Genomic DNA, 12,726 nt, shown 5'->3' on the forward strand with positions numbered 1-12,726 from the left:
AAGGTCAAATTTGAACAAATTCTGAAAGAAGCTCACCAGAGCTGACTCTCTATCCAGTGCGACAGATAGTGCCGCACCTCGATGGGGAAATGTTGACCGTACAGCGACTGCATCTGGTGGAGAGCATCTCCCTGAAGCTGCTGGGCCTGGATCCACACAGCCATCTTCAACACCCTGAAGCTGGGACGGAATGAGAGGATCTCATCAAATATAAATGACATCATTTTTGCATCTCCTTAAATGGTGTGTAGTGGGAATGCAGCAAAAAATGTTGAAGATTTTTTCCGTTATGATTGGAAAGGACAACAGAAATCATGGCTTGTTGATTTGATAAAGAAAAATAATAAACTGTATATCAAAAATCCACTCTGATCATCATTTTTGATCTATTTTAACAGCATTCCCAGTCGTTTTTTAAGTATGATTTTTGCCGTTTTTAGGCAAAAAAATAAAATTCCCAGAACAGTTTCTTCAGAGCGACAGGAGTTCATTAGAAATTCAACTCTGACTGTTGGCAACTACACCTCCCGGTTGCTGAGAGATCTCCGTTTACATTACCGATGCAACAAAAATGGTGACCGATATTGGAGCTAATCAGCAGTTCAATGTTCAAAACACCAAAAACACGATTATCATTGGGGTCTTTAAAGTCCCACTTATAGCAGCACAATAAATCGCAAATCTATTGTCAGCCGTTGTAATCTGTGTATCGCAAAAGAACGGCGTAAATTGCGATAAATGTTTACACAAGTGGTAAAGTATTTAACAAATAAAATAGAGAATTTTACGCATTTAATGCATTGGATGGATCCCTTTAATGTTGGATACCTGCCTCCTATGTAGACGAAGGTCGATTGGACAAAAAAAATGTACGTTATGTTGATTTTTGTTAAAATAAAACTGTTACAGTAAAAAGGAAATAATGTATTCGTTGTTTTTTGTTTTGCTTTTTCCAAACTGCGAATTTTCCGAATATCTTGCCATTCCAACTATGTTTTTTTTCTACTGTAAAATCCTTCCCAGTGGTCTTTTAATTAGAATTAGGCAGTTTTTAGACAAAATCCAAAAAGCCTGTTTTGTTTTTAAAAACATATTTTTTGGAGCTCATTAGAAATTCGATTCCGGGTTGTGGGCGGGGCCGTTAGCTCCGCTCAGATCCCATCAAGTCTTTGATTACACTCTCCAATGTTAGTTTACAGCTTCTCACAACCCCAAGCTAACATTAGCGTAGCAACACGCGCAATATTAGAGCTATCCAGTCGTACAGTTTTGAGCCGGATGTCAGTTCAAAAGTGGAAAATTAAGGCACTAATAGATCTATTTGTCTGCTTCGTAACTGAAGTGGAAAAGGTAGACTTTAGCTGAGTCATTAGTCTGAGCATTTTTCAAGCACACGGTTTTCATCTTTTCCTGTTCCAATGCAGTTCAAAATAAGAAATACTCCAAAACGCAGATTATTTGTAAATTAATTTATATTGGTCCTCTATTATAGGGAAAAATGCTACAAATATATGTTAAAAATGATTTTTATTGGATCATGGTTCATCCATCTTCGTTTCCCTGTTGTCCTGTGCAGGGTAATAGGGGTTGCTGGAGCCTATCCTAGCTACTTCAGGGTAAAGTTGAGTTGCATTGTAGCAGGGCCACACACACACACCTAATGGATGCTGCAAAGCTTCCAGTCGACCTGTGAATAGTTTTTCAAATAAGGCTATAGAATAAAGTCTTTATCTGATGTTCTTATTTGAATCTAAGGGACAAAAAAATGAAGTGCTGTCTTGATAATGGTTTGAAAAGGAGAATTGTGTCTCCTCAAGAACCATCATCATAATTCATTTGACGCTAACTAGCTCTAAAAGTTCACTTTGGCAAAGCACTTCATCTTTTTTTTTTGTGAAAATGTCTTCATTTTAAGGACAATCTTTTTATATCACTATTATGTATAAAGTCCTGAAGCTTCACCGCATCAGCGAGAACCACATCTCCTTCCATCAAACCCCTCACTCTTTCCATGCATTTCAAGTCTTTCTAAATTCAGACACCAATGCTGTGGCTAAAAAAGTTGCACCACCAAGAACGCACACAGGTTCCCCTTTATGCACACAAGAACGATTTTAGGTCCACTTACTAATTAAAGATTATTTTTTTTGTTCCTGTTTTTCTTTTTTTTGTCCATCCACAAATCCAGCAGAATAAATGTAAAGGTTGGTACCAGTTTGTTTTTTCAAACAAAGGTTGTTTTCATTGAATCTTTCATACTTGGTAATATTGTGTTGCAACAGTTTCATCATCATGTAATCTCAAGGCGGAGCTGCATGTAGGAAAACAGCCACAGTTACAACATTGTTAGATTTCAGATCATTCAAACTTTGCAGGCACCAAAAATACCTCCACAGAACTTTACTTTTATGTTCTTAATAAAGAAAGGTCATGTACTTTATTTTTTAAATATTACCATTTTTTCATTATTTTATAACAATAAATGATAAAAGTTTATTAAAAATATCCACTTTTCTGGGAGGAAATTATGTTCACTGCCAGAGGATTCTGGGATACATGACCAAACTGAATACTTTCTCTTTCGTTTCTGCAGATGAAAGCCAACGCGGCCTGAGCCGCTGGTTTCCTCTGAAGACTGCGGCGCCCTCGCCGGCTTCCTCGCCGGTAAAGAGGGCTGCGTGTCAGGTCACCGATGCTTGTTGCCAGTCAACACACCTACTCACCTTTCTCAAAAAGGTGAATGTCAGTAAAAAGACAGCGAGTGTGGGACGTTTGTGGGTTAGGTTTTGCGACAGATTTTTTTTTTTTTTTTTTGTGGTTAGGCGCATCACTGTCGGGCTCTGTCGCTCTTTACGCTGATGCAAAGCAAAACTCTTAAAACCAAGATTTTCCTTAAACCCCACTCCAAAAATATAAAGCAAATTAATATTCCTTTAATCATATTGTTATAAATCGGAAGCAGATGAGGAAATACTGTTTGAAAAAGTGAGTTAAAACACGCTTGGTGGGTTGAGTTCTCATCAACGGTGAGGGGAAAAGGGGTGGGGTTACACCATATTTATGAATTTAAAAAAAAAACACTTTTAAATGGATCAAAAGATGATCTGAGCGGGACTAAAATATCTAGCTGGTGCTTCTGGAACAGAGTGCTGCTGTATTTTTGATCACTTCTCCCTTTAAGAACAGAAGTTAGTCAATTATTGAGATGTACGTTGTTACATAAGGACTGCTTCTCTGAGGACACAGCAATATTATCAAAAAGACATCAAGTCATTTTTTCCTCATAAAAACATCAGATTAAGAATTTAAACCTTGATATTCTCAAGTTGCTCCATTGGGAGTATGTTGTGTGTCCAGCAGGTGAAATTAGCTCAGGAAGGTAAATCCACTGGTATTTAGAGGCTTATCCCAGCGAGCTATGCTAATGCTCCTGTGTCATTTGACTGTGTCGTGAACTTTAACCCCTCAGCTTGTAAAAACACTCATTAAGCAAAAATATTGAACCGAATCGACACATAAATCTTAGGATTTAGGTTTTAAGGAGTTGGGACAAAAAGAAAAACTTACTTTTGGGTTCTAAGGACCTACTCCAATCATCTTTTGCTCCATTTTAATTATGATTTTGACGCTTTTAGCCAAAATAAAAAACCTGTATCATCTTCTAGGTCAGGGTAACAGTAAAAGAGCCATTTGGGCTCATTTCTGTGTCACAAATAAGCAATAACATTTGAAATCACAACATATTGAATACTCAAAAATGCAATTTTAAGCTTAATTTTCTTTATATATGCCTTCTGTTGTCAGAAGATCATGTTAAAAGCATAAAAAACACATTTTTCATTGAAGTGGGTCTGTGATAAATTGCATAAATAAAGCATAAAATGGCTAAAATAATTATTATAATGTGCAAACTTTATGGTTTATCTGCAAATGAATCAGGATGAAAGCTGTTTTCTGTGGCTCACACATAAAAAAATAAATAAATAAAAATAAATAAATACAGTTTTCAGACAAACTGTTGGATAATTAAGCCTAAAAAATATTGCACCATCTAGAAGCGGCGTGAAAAGCTGCTCTTAGCGCGTCTGCAGCAGATGAAAATGTGTCAAACGCTGTTTACATACCGTTAAAACCTTCTTTTTTTCTTTTTTCTCAGAGGAAAGTGAAATTCTTCCCATGCAGCGTTTATTGCACCTTAACCACCAAAAAAAAAAGCAATCTTTCAAATCTCCTAAACCATGACAGCCTGAGAGAAGCAGCCCAACATGTTTATATTTGTCACTTTAGCAGATGTAAAAATAAATCTCCCTGCTGCTGCTTCCATTAACATCAGAACAGTTTTAGACGGCGCACAACATAGTAGAACCCATTCCCCTTTAGATGGGAGCGACCAGTAACAGCAGGAAATGGAAATCCGTGACAGAAAGAGACAATAAAAAGAAGAAAATCTATTTTTGTTTACAGAGTCCAGAACACAAAAAACCGCAGGGGTAAAAGGGCAAAACAGATTTCACATTATTCCTAATTTTCTTGCCATAATTTATATATGTATAAAAAAAACGTCCTCTTACAAATGCGCAACAATGTGGTGTTTCAGCACAGAGTTTACGAAGGTGTTGCAACCAGAGAAATATTTGTGGATAAACAACAAAAAGCTGTCTTTTCATCACGACCAATTTTAGCCTCCAAGCACAATAATGAGCCGAAGTCACCCTTTGGCAGACTCTAGCTACGGTGCAAAGTGCTTCATTCTTGTTTGCCAACCGAAAAAAGAGGAAGATACTTTGATGTTTGCACATTTTTACAGGATTTTCACTGTAAAATGTTTGCAAAAGTTACTAGGAAACAGTTAAAATCTGTCTTTATGTGAAAGGTTATGGCCTGAGATACTTTGTGTCTTACACATACAGGCGAAAAAGAGAACACATCTGTAAACTTGTAGATGCTTCAATAAGGACTTAATGAATTATAGTTATGCATCCAGAAATAAAAACAGTCGTGAACAAAATGCAACTTTTTCTTTAAGAATAAAACAGCCGGGCACACGAGCCGCTCAGATGTTTTGTTCCTCACGACTTCAGCAGCTCTCGTTCCTGGCTGAACTCTGACATGGCAGAACATCAGGCCCCCACATGCAGGCAAAAATGTGTCCACCTTTATTTTTTCTATTTTGATTTAGGCTCATTCTTTCAAAGAGCCTCTTTTTTTCTCCCCTTTCTCCTCTAAGTTAGAGTAAACCGTCTCTGCGCTTTGCTGTGCTTCTGGAACACATGTCAAAGTCAAGGCCCGGGGGCCGGATCCGGCCCTCCGGGTAATTCTATCGGGCCCTCCAGATTATTTTATTGTTATTAATGGCCCGATGTTATCTTGGGCTTATTTCTAACTTGTATAATTCACAGCTTAAAAGTTTTTAAATTGACATTCTGCTAGCTTTTTTACGACGGAGTATTAGGGCCACCAAAAAAAAAAGTAATATTATGACTTTTTTCTTGTAAATTTACGAGTTTTTTTCTCGTAAATTCACTTCCAGTCATTTCGTCCTCCGCGACAGACCAGATCTCCTCCACCATGTGATGCTTCCGTCTGAAGAGGACGAGTTTTCTGAATTTTCAATGTTCTTGTGCTAACGTAACAAACAACTGTCATTTCTCAGTGTTGTTTTGTGTTGAGACGGGACGTTTCATTTGGAGAAGGAGGCGTCCGGAGCTCTGTTTACATTCTCATCTGAGAATGTGACGTAAGGTGGCGAAAAGGCTTCTGGGAAGTGAAAGGCAAAATAAAGTGACGGACCTGATAAACATGCATTTCTGAGCTCTTTATTTACACATGAAACTCCACACTACCGACACCGAACCAGGAAATAATTTGGTTTTGAATCACCAAAAGGTTCAGAATTTCTTTTGATTTTTAACACCGATCTGGAAATAAATCTTCTAAAGATACTCCACGTCAGCTCTGATAAACAGACACATTTGGGTTTGTTTCTCATTAATTTACGACTTTAAATCTCGTAGATTTACGAGATATTTTCTCGTAAATTTATTACTTTAAATCTCGTAAATCTACAACTTTAAATCTCGTAGATTTACGACTTTTTTCTCGTAAATTTACGAGTTTAAATCTCGTAGATTTACGAGATTAAAAGTTGTAAATACAGCCTATGTCTTTTAAAGTCATAAATATACGACTTTATTCTCCTAATTTAGCAGTTACGACTTTTTTCTCGTAAATTTACAAGATTAAAAGTCGTAAATTTACAAGAAAAAAGTCGTAAATCTACGAGATTTAAAGTCATAGATTTACGAGATTTAAAGTCGTAAATTTACGAGAAAAAATCTCGAAAATCTACAAGATTTAAAGTCGTAATTTTTTTTTTTTTTTTTTTTGTGGCCCTAATACTCTGTCGTACTTTTTGGACTATTTTGGCACTTATTAGGATTTTTTAGGCTATTTTGGAGTTTAGCTAATATTTACATGCTAGCTGTTTTGGCTAAGCTAAGTTTTTTTTCTTAGTTTTTTTAACCTAATTCGACACTAAGCTAATATTTTACTGGCTATCAATCTTCAACTATCAGCACTATCATCTTTAGCAGCTAAATTCAGCTTGCAGCATTCACACTAGCATTAACGCAGGTAATGCTGTATTTCTAGTACATAATTGTGTTAAAAAGTTACGTTTTAAAGTTTTAAAATTGGCATCATGCTACCTTTTTTAAACTATTTTGGCATCTACAAAGATTTTTTAGGCTGTTTTGGAGTTTAGCTAATATTTACATGCTAGCCATTTTGGCTAATTTAGGCTTTTTTCTGTTTTTTAGGCTGTTTTAAAGCTTAGTTATTTTTTCAGCTACATGCTAGCTGTTTTAGCTAATCTAAGTTTTTTTTTCTTAGTTTTTTAAGCTAATTTGGCACTAAGCTAATATTTAACTGGCTATCAGCTTCAGCATTTTCAGCTTTCAGCACTAGCATCTTTCAGCTTACAGCATTCACACTAGCATTATCGCAGGTAATACTATATATCTAGTTCATAATTATGTTAAAAAGTTGTGTTTTAAAGTTTTTTTAATTGGCATTATGCTAGCTTTTTTAAACTATTTTTGGCATTTACAAAGATTTTTTTGGTTATTTTGGAGTTTTTTTTGTAGTTTTTTTAAGCTAATTTGGCATTTAGCTAATATTTTAGCTGGCTATAAGCTTCAGCGTTTTTGGCTGTGAGCGTCTAAATTCAGCTTAAGCATTCACACTAGCATTATTGGAGGTAATGCTTTATATGTAGTTCATAATTATGTTAAAAAGTTACATTTTTAACGGTTTAAAAATAGATTTTTAGTGTGTTCAACAAATGTTCATCCTGTTCGTCCTGCAGCCTAAGGAGTGTTTTGGATTTTGGTCTCTTGTGCGATTGAGTTTGACACCTCTGGTCTAGACAGATGTGTAAAGATTATTCATTTCTAACATTTCTGCAAGATCTTATAGGTCTGTGTGCGCATGTTGATTCTCCTTTGGTTTCTACATTTTTTATCTTGGCTGAAAAAAAAAAAAATTAAAAAAATCCCGTCTGGCAGGGTCCTTCAAGCCACCATCACCACAAACTACAATTTTACAACCTCATCTTTCTTGCTGTAACGTCCGTCTGTAAAACCCCTTCTTACTGGCCACTTGCATCCAATACAAATTCATATAAAACTAGCAGCTTTTTTACAGAACATCCATAAAAAGCTGCAAAAAAAAAAAAAATGTTTACAAGCTGAAAGTCTCTCCTTGTTACAGGCCGGAATCGCAGTGCTAAATGTGCTGTTTACACTACTGTGATCTACCCACAGCTTCTCGTCAGGCTGCAGTCAAACAGTTCTTGTCAAAGCTTTTTAAAGCTCTGCTAAAGGAAACGTCAGCTGAAGTGAAACCTCATTTCCAAGTAATCCTGCAAGGATCTTGTGATAATGAAACTCCCGAGCAAGCAGGGAAAACGTGCAGATGTATAATTAATTGTTGTGCTGTGGCATCGGTATCGGCGCTGAATCATTTCTTTAGTTTCCTGCCGACAAAATGAGAATGATTTTTGAGGAGAGAAAATCCCTGAAGTCATCCTGTCGAATTTATAAAACACAAATGAAGTTTTTTAGGCATAATTATTTGGATTGTTGACTAAAAAATATAACAGTTCACATGGACACTGATTAAAACTGAAAACCATATGTGGATGCAGCTACTAACAAATGTGAGTTATGGGAATTTAGCTTAAGGTTGGTGCCTTTTTTTTTTTGTTTTTGATGAATCGAAACTTGTTTTGTGTTCCCATACTTTGACCTAACCACTGTCAACCACACCGTGTGCAAAGATAACCTTTTTTTACATGTATTGTTAACAAGCAGCAGAAAGCGGCTCATCCGCATCTTACAAACAAACGTCTGGTAAAGGCACCAAATTCAGACAAAAAAAATAATAAAAAATGAAACTAAAACCTGGCATCATGAGTAATATTCCCAACTGAAGCTAAGATGGGCTAAGAAAATACACAAAAGGAAGGGCAGAGCCACAAAACAACACCTTGATTCACACGTCAGAGATCACCAGTGGCTACTCTCTTTTATCTTTTACAAGTCTTTTTCCAAAAGATGACCTTGGCACGAACCTCAAAGCCATTCTCACACAGACACGTTTTGCAGTCCAGTTTACTGCAGAATGCAGAGCCAACAAATTCCTGCATCTCTCCCTTCTTTCGTCTCACCGGAGTCGGATACTGAAGCTGAATCTTTCTTTTTTAACTCAACATTTAAATAAATGAGTCCTATCTCCAGAGCTTTTTTGGTTCTTGTTTGACTTTTAAACTGAAGTGAGCGATTGTGATTCTTTTTATTTATTATTTTTATAAAAAGCAAGAAAACACTGCGTTTCTCTCCTTTTCTCCTACTGTGCAAATTCATGGCAGATTTATGAGCCAATAATTGCTGGATTACAAAAATGAAATGTTCCAAGAACCATTGCACAACTATATATATAAAAAAAACCAACAACTTCATGCTCGAAGCAAGAAAAATAATTTACCTCCTTGGGTTAGAATGCTTCAACTCACTGTGCTATACTGCAAATCTTAAATACAACGTCAGTATTTTTGTGTAAGAAGGAACTTTTAAAGCGTGGATGAAGGGTTCCAGAGAACGTTTACCTGACAGTGAAACTGCTATTAAACATACCCTATAGTGTCACCCACTCTTTCCTCTGAGGAAAACCACCACTCACCAACTTCCTGCTAGGAGACTGAGATGCCACCCACAATTTAAAGCATCCCATCAACACGAGAAAGAAACGGTGCAAAAAAAAGGCAAAAATGTTGCTTCTTGTCACTGGTCTCTCCGTCTAAGAGTTTATGTCCTTTTGATATCCGTGAATGTTTGTGTGAATTTAATAGGGTCATTTTCGGTTAGGCTCATAAAAACAAAAGCCATATAATAGCTTTTGAAAGTATTCCAGATTACAGAAGCAAATTCTGCATTTAAAGACCCACTCCAATAAAAATGGTGTTTTTAAAATGTTTCTCATGATGGAGGACATACACTATATTACGAAAAGGATTGGTTCATCTGCCTGGACTCACATAAGTCCTAACCCATGGAGTTCAACATGATGTTGGCCCACCTTTTGCAGCTATTACAGCTTCAACTCTTCTGGAAACCACAAGGTTGAGGAGTGTGTTGATAGGAATGTTGGGCCATTCTTCCAAAAGCGAATTGGTCAGATGTTGGTGGAGAAGTCGTGGCTCTCAGTCTGCGTTCTAATTTATCCCAAAGGTCTTTGTGCACAGTCTCTTAACTATTCCCTCAAGGTTGGGAGCAAGGAATTGTCCAAAAATGTTCTGGTATCCTGAAACACTCAAAGTTCCTTTCACTGGAAGCCCAACTCTTGAAAAATAAGCCGAATTTCACACAATGTAGTCTGAAATGTACTGTTCTGCTGGAAACCTCCAAACCCAAACTCGTCCATCAGATTTCCACATGATAAGGCGGGATTCATCCCTCCAGAGAAGGTGTCTCCACTGCGTTCCTCTGCTTTACGCCTAGAAACCCATTCCATGAAACTCTCTACGGACTGTACTCGGGCTAATCTGAAGGTCACTCGAAGGTTGGAGCTCTGTAACAACGACCTCTTTGCACTTCAGCATCCACTGACCTCTCTCCATCAGTTTGTGTGGCCTATAAATTAATGGCTGAGTTGATGTTGTTCCCAAACTTTTCCATGTTGTTCTGAAAGAGCTGACAGTTGACTGTGGAATATTTAGGGACATTTCAAGACTGTGTTTGTTGCACAGGTGGCGGTCTATGACAGTTCCACGCTGGAATTCACTGAACTCCAGAGAGCGGAACGTTCTTTCACAAATGTTTGTAAAAACAGTCTGCATTTCTGAGGGCTTTACTCTATACACAAGTGGTGAGTACGAGTGACTAGGACACCTGATTCTGATCATTTGGATGAGTGAGCCATTCATTTTAGTAATATAATGTATATGTATATATACAGACTAGTGCTGCCACAAATGATTATTTTAAAAGTCGACTAATCACCGGATGTAAAACACACATCTTAAGCATAATTAGCTTTAAAGTAAGTAAAAACTAGATATATTCACATTAGCACTATTGTAGATAGAATGTGAGCTGAATTTAGTTGCTGGTGACGATAGCTGAAGATGCTGAAAGCCAGCTAAAATATTAGTTAAAGGCCAAATTAGCCTAAAAAAAACCTTAAATTAGCCAAAACAGCTAGCATGTATCTGAAATACTAGCTAAACTCCAAAATGGCCTGAATAAAAAACAACAAAAAAAGCTTAAGTTAGCCAAAACAGCTAGCATGTAGCTGAACACAAAATAGCCTAAAAAACAAAAAAAAGCCTGAATTAGACAAACCAGCTAACATGTAGCTTAAATATAAGCTAAATTGAGAAACAGCCTAAAACACCTTAAAAAAAACTGTTAGCAAAAACAGCTAGCATGTAGGTAAAATTAAAACTCCAAAATAGCCTAAAACACTTAATAAATGCCAAAATAGTCCAAAAAGCCATCAGAATATCATTATAACTTTCAATTTTACTAAATTCTGACTCCATATAATATAAAATAACGACTAATCGAATATTAAATTAGTCGTCAGCTATTTTAATAGTCGATTAGTCGTCAATTAGTCGACTAATCGTGGCAGCCCTAATACAGACAAAAGAAGTTCAGTTAGTAGTAGACGTTTCGGGTGTACCCGACTCGTCAAATGTTGTCAAGCCAGCAGTTCCGATTAAATCATGGCTCCCAAATCTCCGGGTCTACTACTGGGACGTTAACCACGCCGGTACCCTAACTTGGCACTAGATGCGCAACGGTCCTGGAGTCGGACACGCAGCGGTACAGGGTCAAAGTTGGGGTACCGGCACCAGTTGCGTCCTGTGGACCGGACCGGTCTTTCAACACACGTCAATATGTGGTGACTTGGGAATGAACATGTGTTGTGTAGAGAAATAGATCCATGTACGTCTTTGTTTTCCTTGTCTGAGCTGGAATCTGGCTTGAAACTGGACATGTCCGACATTGTTCGCCATTTTTGCTGCACCGGTAACGTGGTTGGGGGTGGGAGGGGCTGTAATCTAGCAGTAGAGTGCGTAAACAGATGGGTGATGGGAAGTGGGGCCGGCCCACAACTCAGATTTTAATTTCTTATGAACAACACAGTTTTTTTTTTTTTTTATTTTGGCTAAAAATGGCAAAATTATGATTAAAAGATGCTTTTATAATAAATCAAAAGATGATCAGAGTGGGGTTTTATTTTATTTATATATATTTTCTTTATTTTGGAGGGATTTTAAAGCCAAAAAAAAAGTACACTCAGGAGTAAATGTAAACTTTTAATTTCATCCATTTTTTTAAAGTAAGTTTTTAAGTAAAATCATAGAGGCAAATGTGTCATTATACATTTTAAAGGCAATTTATTCCAGTTCCGCCCAGCAGCCATCCCATAAAACCTCCCTCTAAAATCCTCAGAAAGGCGATCACTCCACAATTTGTTTGGAATCTGCGTCACAGTGAGCGACGAGGGGAAAGCAGCGCGATAGATGATTGTAGGAAGTGATCCCTGGATACTGGCAGACTGAAAATAAATCAAGACACAAATTGTACATTAATTATGAAAAGTTGTCTTAAACCCGTCTCCTCCTGTGTTGATCTTTCAGTCAAACTGTCATGTTCCTCTATAGCGATCCTTCCGCCTCTTGTGCGGTACACCTGCTCCATGGCAGAGGCTTTACATTATCACATCCACACGAAGACAGCATGCATAAATAAGGTTTTAACAGCGGAGGGTAAAGAACTCACACAAGGCTGCTTTTTGTGGAAGCATAAAACACTTTTAAGTGTTTTAATAGCAAAACTATTAGAAATAATTGTTGCAAAGTCTATAAAAACTATAAATCATTTCATAAACATGTTTCAACCTTTTTTTCCTTATTCACCAAAAGGACCAGTTGAATAAACATTCACACAAAGCTGCGATTTCCTTTCAACCGATATATATTTCGGTCAGGCTCATTATTTCTGACAAAACTGCTCATTTTATTATGTAGGCCTTCGATTCAACGCTCAAGGTTGAAGTCACCTATCCTTGGTTTTAAGTAGTAGAATTAGAGAATATAATGCCAGAATACGTGCCTAAAATAGATATTGTAATTGCAGTAAATGCATATGTAGACAT

General features: G+C 37.0%; 1 protein-coding gene across 2 annotated transcripts in view; it reads right to left on the minus strand.

Moving 5' to 3' along the window:
• Nucleotides 1-12,726, minus strand: part of stat5a (signal transducer and activator of transcription 5a) — a 65,821-nt gene that overhangs the window by 22,204 nt on the left and 30,891 nt on the right. For both annotated transcript variants that reach the window (XM_024273028.2, XM_024273027.2), the window contains exon 2: nt 37-180. In XM_024273028.2, coding sequence (XP_024128796.1) covers nt 37-164 — 128 coding nt within the window. In that variant the 5' untranslated portion in view covers nt 165-180. The remainder of the gene's footprint in view (nt 1-36; nt 181-12,726) is intronic.

The sequence above is a fragment of the Oryzias melastigma genome, linkage group LG8 (assembly GCF_002922805.2).
Source record: "Oryzias melastigma strain HK-1 linkage group LG8, ASM292280v2, whole genome shotgun sequence".
In the NCBI taxonomy this organism is placed as follows: Eukaryota; Metazoa; Chordata; class Actinopteri; order Beloniformes; family Adrianichthyidae; genus Oryzias; species Oryzias melastigma.